We start from the raw sequence: 6000 nt of genomic DNA on the forward strand, positions 1-6000 counted from the left end.
TTTGCATTTTCTGCATTTCAGTTCTACATTTCAAATTTCTTTACTGTGTATCTCATGAATAGTGCCAAATTTCCTGTAAGTTTCATGAAAATTGGTTGTGAAAACTCTGCATGTTATAAGCAAAACACATGCAATAAAAATCGGAATTTTTGTAAAAAGAATATCTTTGTAAATATACATGCTATTTTCACAAAAATTCATATAAGTATTTCACAAAGCAAGTAAAATATTCTGTAAAGATTACAAATCACTTGCAGATTTTTATGACACGGGGTTGATCAAAAGCAGTTTTTTTTTTCTGTTTTAATTTTTTTTTGTGTTCTCTATAAACATTTGTGACTGAATCTGCACAGGAAAGTGCGAGTTCAAGTATTATGTTTACATCATCCAGCTTATATTAATAGAAGGAGCTAGGATCCGCCGCGACGGAAGCAGCATGGAATACAAGGATATCACATGACGTGTTTATGGGGTAGTGGTGCACGATCTAGGCTTCCCATGCTTTCCTATGGGAAAAGTCCCCTGTCTTTAACCCTTTAAGTGGTTTTTAAAATTTTCCTGATCCGCATTATAACTGTCACATTGGAAATAAAAGTGTGTTATGATGAGATATCTCAGGATTGCCACTGTAACGGCTAAGGATGATTCAAAAATTGTAATTTTTTTTTACTAATTTCCGGATATTTTTATACAATTTAATGAGTAATTTTAGTTAACTTCAATAACATGCAACCTTTTCAAAAATCCCAAAAATTTAGCCATATTTCATACCAAAAAAATTTTTTTGAATCATTTTTATAAAAAATCCTCTCGGTCAAGCATGTAACACCAGTGCTGAGAGACACACATGAAGTTTCAAGACATTTGAACCAGGGGTGTTGGAAGAATTGTTCCTTACCTGACAAAAGATAGTTTCCATAAAAAAGCATTTCAATGGAAAACATTAGCATGTACAATGCTTGCCAACAGTTTATATTAAAATATTTTAAGAATACTTTTAGTGCAGGTGGAACAAAAGCTCAAACGGTTTTTTTTTTCTTTAGACGCAGAAATTTTTATAGTACTACTTAAAAATGTGTCTTTGCATACACCAACCTCCTTAATACACAGTTCGTGCCAGGCAATTTCGCTATTGAAATGTACAGTTCAATCTCTAGATTGCAATTAATTGTCTTCTAAAGATTGAAAAAATGGTAGAGAACTTCTAAAGATAAAAAAATATTAAATTATCTCTCTCATTATAACTGTGGATAAAATTCTGGAACTATTTCTTTCATCAATTCTGGAATTATTTCATTCATTAATTACAGAATTATCGCTGTCATTAATTACAGAATTATCGCTTTCATTAATTACAGAATTATTGCTTTCATTAATTACAGAATTATGGCTTTCATTAATTCTGGAATTTTCTCTTATTAACGCAGAGTTATTCCTTTCATTAATTCTTGAACAATTTCTTTCATTCACTCTGGAACAATTCCTTTCATTAATTCTTGAACAATTTCTTTCATTCACTCTGGAACAATTCCTTTCATTAATTCTGGATTTATACTTTTATTAATTGTAGAATTATCTCTCTCATTAATTCGGAAATATCATTAATTCTGGAATAATAGTTGCAAATCTTAGAAAAAAAATAAACTGTCCCTTCCTTTCTCATTTCCCTTTTGAACTCCTATGGATGCCATAAGAAAATAACGGGATTGCGATGAGACATTAAACACGTCACGTGATCTTCGGAAGAATGATATTTGGGACACCATTCTCAGCACCACCAAGGCGGAAACCGCTGACGTCATACTCCCTACATTAATATAAGCTCTATGATGTTTACATGCCCGAAATTACAAAATAGTGCGATGCCATGGCTCATTTGCTTAGAACTGTCAGGTTGTCAAAATAAAGTGGTCACGCAGTGTAGGGAAGAAAAAACAAGAAGAGGGGTGCAGTCTATTTTGCCGCCCCTTACAACCTACCGCCCTGGTGCTTGAGCCGCTCCGGCTTTATATCCTGACGGTACTTTAAAGTACCAGGTTATAGATAATTTGTTTTAAACTAAATATATTGTTTCAAAACATTGTTTTATTGTTTTTTTCTCTTTAATTAGAACTAAAATGACCTATCAAATAATTTAGATGATAAATATTTATTATTACTACATTTACACTTTTATTTTAGTATATTATAATTTTCTTCTTATTCTACTTTTCATAATGTCGGATATAAAGGGTTACGATAGCCACCAAGTTCCCAATCCAACTGAGACAGGAATCATATTTGAATAATAAAGTTTGGAGCCCCCCCCCCCATTCATAGACAGGGCAAAAAATGCAATCTCTGGGAAACATTTATACTATTTTTTGCTATCATGTAAGTTGAATTAAAAATGGCTGACAATCTCGAATTCTTATAAAAAACCACACTTATAAAGAAACCACATTGACATCATTACAATGATCAGAATACCACATACTCCTCATATAAACGCTTTTCTGAGGGGCTTCTAGCGAATAGTGGAGCTTACCAATTAATTTATTGTGTGGTATTCCTGACAAGATTAGTATTTGTCTTGGATTGCGCATGCTATGCATTCATTGTTCGTTCCCACCATTCTGATTGGAAGTGAGAAGTAGGCAAATGCTTGTAATGGTATTAGGATAACTAGGCTAAAAATATATGTATTTTTATTACTATGATTGGCTCAGATACTCGGCGCATCGCGTTTATAGTAGTCGTCTCCTCAAGTTGAGATTCCACGGATTCGCGCAATTTGATGGAAGTCTCGCTCCATCCGACTGGAACTAGAATTTCTTCGTCTGGGTCCTCGGGCACTCCTCGAATGTCCTCGTCTACCCTGTCTTCAAACAGCACTGTTATCAGGTCTGGGAGATGGATGTGTCCAACATTGCCGCCTGCGTAAAGGGAAAAAAAATCACAGCTGATGATCAGTGTTGCCCAAAAAATAATTTCAATAGTAATTTCACTCCTCTGAAATTTTAAAGGGGTAGTTTTGTAAAAAGATGGGTATATTTTTTAATGAAAAACAAAGCAATAACTTTATTTAAAAAGTTACCGAAAATTTAAATGAGTTTTTATTCCTCAACGAAATTTAGATGGGTAAAATTGAATTTTGATACGTGTGTGAATCACGCATTTAGATGCGTATTGGCGAAAACTGCTGATGATCATCGGAGGTGACAGCACTTCGGCAAGGATACTTAAATTTTTTTTAAGCACCCTTACTACTACTAAACCGCACATCACCTCTTAAACATTCCTTTAGAGCAGTGATTCTTAACCGGGGGTGCGGGAGAACATTTTTGAGGGTGTTAGATGGAAAAAAAAATTACAAAATGTTGACTGATTATTCAGAAATATTGAAATGATAAAAATTGAATTTTTCAATTCTTGAAAAAATATTAATTCTATCAATATTTTGACACATCATCTTTTGGTTTTCGCTTTCAGAAATATGTCACGTGATATTCGATTGGCAATCGTATGTTGAGAAAAATATCATTATTTACTTAAACTACTTCGCGTTGTGTTCACATTGGTACCTCGTGTTATTAGCATGTGGTGCTTAGATTTAATACTGTCTTGAACATGACTCAGAAAAAACATAAAAAAAATTGTCAAGTGTCAAAGAAACATTGATTTATAAAGTGAAGAACTATATTCAATGAATCTTTTTTTCCCAAATGTTAATAAATAGTAACTTTTTTCAGTTTCTTTTTTGAATTAAAAAAAGAAGTAAAAATTAAATATTATCCATAGCTGAACAGGCATTAAATAATAAGTAAAAGAATTCATAGAAATTAATTAAAGAATTACAGAAAAAAAATTGAATTTTCTAACAGATAAAAAACGCGTTATCCAATAGGGTGCGAGAAGGTAAGTAGCATTGCACTGGGGATGCGGGAAGGAAAAAAGGTTCAGAACCACACACACACACACTGCTCTAGAGAACCTCTACTACTATTTAACTGCATATGCACCTCGTGCACATTCCTCTGTTGAATTTCTAACGAATCGGTACATGTCGGAACGTGTTTGTGTGTCTGTAAGTATATGCATGGCCCTAACGTATTTCATGTTGTCGGGGTTGTGCTTATTTCGTGTAGGTTGCTGGTGCTGGAGTACGAACCTCTACGTAGTTATATAAGTATCGTGTTGATAGTGTGCCTGCTCTCTGTGGAGAGTTTTTTAAATGAAACGCAAGCTAGCATTCACCCCTCGAAGTCAGAAAACTCATTTCAGTCGATTTAAACATAGACTACCCCTACTACTAAACCGTATATGTATCTCGTAAACAACATTCCTTTTGCGGAATTTCTAATGAATTGGTACATTGCGGAACGAGTATGTGCGTCTTCAACGAATTATGTTATCAAAGTTATGAGTGTTTCGTTTTCTACTGGTGATGTCATCTGCTTTCCATATTTAGAAGTAAAAACAACAGTCAAGGAAACATTTTATTTTCTGGATATTATGCTGAGGTGAACTCGGGAACAAAAGTCATCTCGGCGGAGACAAGATGACTTTTCTTTCCGAGTTCACCTCAGCATAATATCCAGAAAATGAAATGTTTCCTTGATATCTTTGGCTGAGTAAAAGCCATCTATCTCTCTAAAAACGACAGTGCCTGAATTTTCCTGTTGTGGCGTTGTATTTGTATTTATTTATAAATATAGCATAGGTGCCGGAACCGGGGGAGGCCCCCCCCTCAATAATTAATGAATATACAACGCAGTGCATCCCCCCCCCCCAAGCATTATCAGTAGCACTAGAAAAATGAGCCATCCTAAACACGCACAACTCAAATTTTGTAAACAAAGCACGTGAATGACGATTGCTGAGCGTTTCCAAAAAAATGTTCCAATGAAGGAAAAAATCCGCGAATACGGGGGTGGTGGGGCTGACTGTATTTAAGCCTGTTTCTAGTCCTAAGGACGAAAAAGAAGTTGATCTAGCGAAAATTTGACTACCTTACGAACGGGACCGAACGCTCTTTAAGGGGGGTCGTACACAGGTTAGATACTTACTAATCGTGTTATTGTTAGCATTTCTGCTCGCTTGCCTGTACATCTGGATATAGTCGGGCAGGTCGAAACAAAAAGGTTCGTCTACCATACCTCTGTTCATGCAATTCAGGCTGCAACCAGTCCTGTGCAGAACTTCGTGCTTTGGCCTAGCGGTCTCCGAGTAGAAAGGCATGGATTGGAAGCGCCGGATCGTGAAAGCTGCCGATAAATCTCTCTTTTGGACAAACGCCCATGGCCCCTCACTCTCAGACTTTTCTAAATAAGTCTCATTCACGTTATCTTCAGTTTCACGGAGCTCCGACAGCTCGTTTCTGTTCAGTTCGTTTTCCGTCCCACCTCCCGGTTCCAGTTTCTTTGGTGAGTCCGCCCTGGCGAGTGCTGCTTCTTGGGCATCCGTCTTATCTTCGGGTTCCTGTGGATTTCCCGTGTCCCTCAACGGTTCCTTAAGCAACATCTTCTCGGACTTGTCTTTGTCTGTGCTCGTATTGGGCTTGTCGTCCATGCTTTAGCAAGATCTTTGTTACCGCTCCTATGATGGGATTGAAAAAAAAAAATCAATGTGTCAATCATAATGTAAGTAATAATCATATAAGTATTCCCTCACAGACCTTGATGAACCTTTTTACATGCACGTGTTTGGAATTTTGCAAGTTATTCGTTCAGTAAGTGCTGCAAATGTATGTTCTAGATAGAAAGTGTAAAATTGGAAAACGAGTGAATTGTGTAAGTGGTGTACTTGACCTACTTCTGCGGGTTGTAAATTTGCTGCGAGACACTTTTTTTATATAAGAACCACCCCCCCCCCCCCATACCTCACATCCTTCATAACGATTTCGAAGTTAAAAAACAACTTGTGACTGCGGCAAACGTGATTATAAAACACCTTGCTTAGACGGAGAAAATCGATAATCGAGGGATTGCCATTTTTCCTCATTTAGGGTACGCGCATAGT

The 6000-nt window shown here is 36.2% G+C and overlaps 1 protein-coding gene across 1 annotated transcript; it reads right to left on the reverse strand.

Annotated features, from left to right (window-relative positions):
* Positions 1-2664: 2664 nt before the first annotated feature.
* LOC149084337 (uncharacterized) lies at positions 2665-5577 on the reverse strand. Its single transcript, XM_089235305.1, has 2 exons — positions 5049-5577; positions 2665-2915 (listed from the first exon to the last, which is right to left on the reverse strand). Exons 1-2 carry the CDS (start codon positions 5548-5550, stop codon positions 2665-2667), a joined length of 753 nt encoding a protein of 250 aa, XP_089091431.1. The 5' UTR covers positions 5551-5577.
* Between the last annotated feature and the right edge of the window lie 423 nt (positions 5578-6000).

Source organism: Pholcus phalangioides, unplaced genomic scaffold, assembly GCF_987345545.1.
Source record: "Pholcus phalangioides strain wild (caught in Gottingen) unplaced genomic scaffold, Ppha-v1.0 ptg000008l_1, whole genome shotgun sequence".
Lineage (NCBI taxonomy): Eukaryota > Metazoa > Arthropoda > Arachnida > Araneae > Pholcidae > Pholcus > Pholcus phalangioides.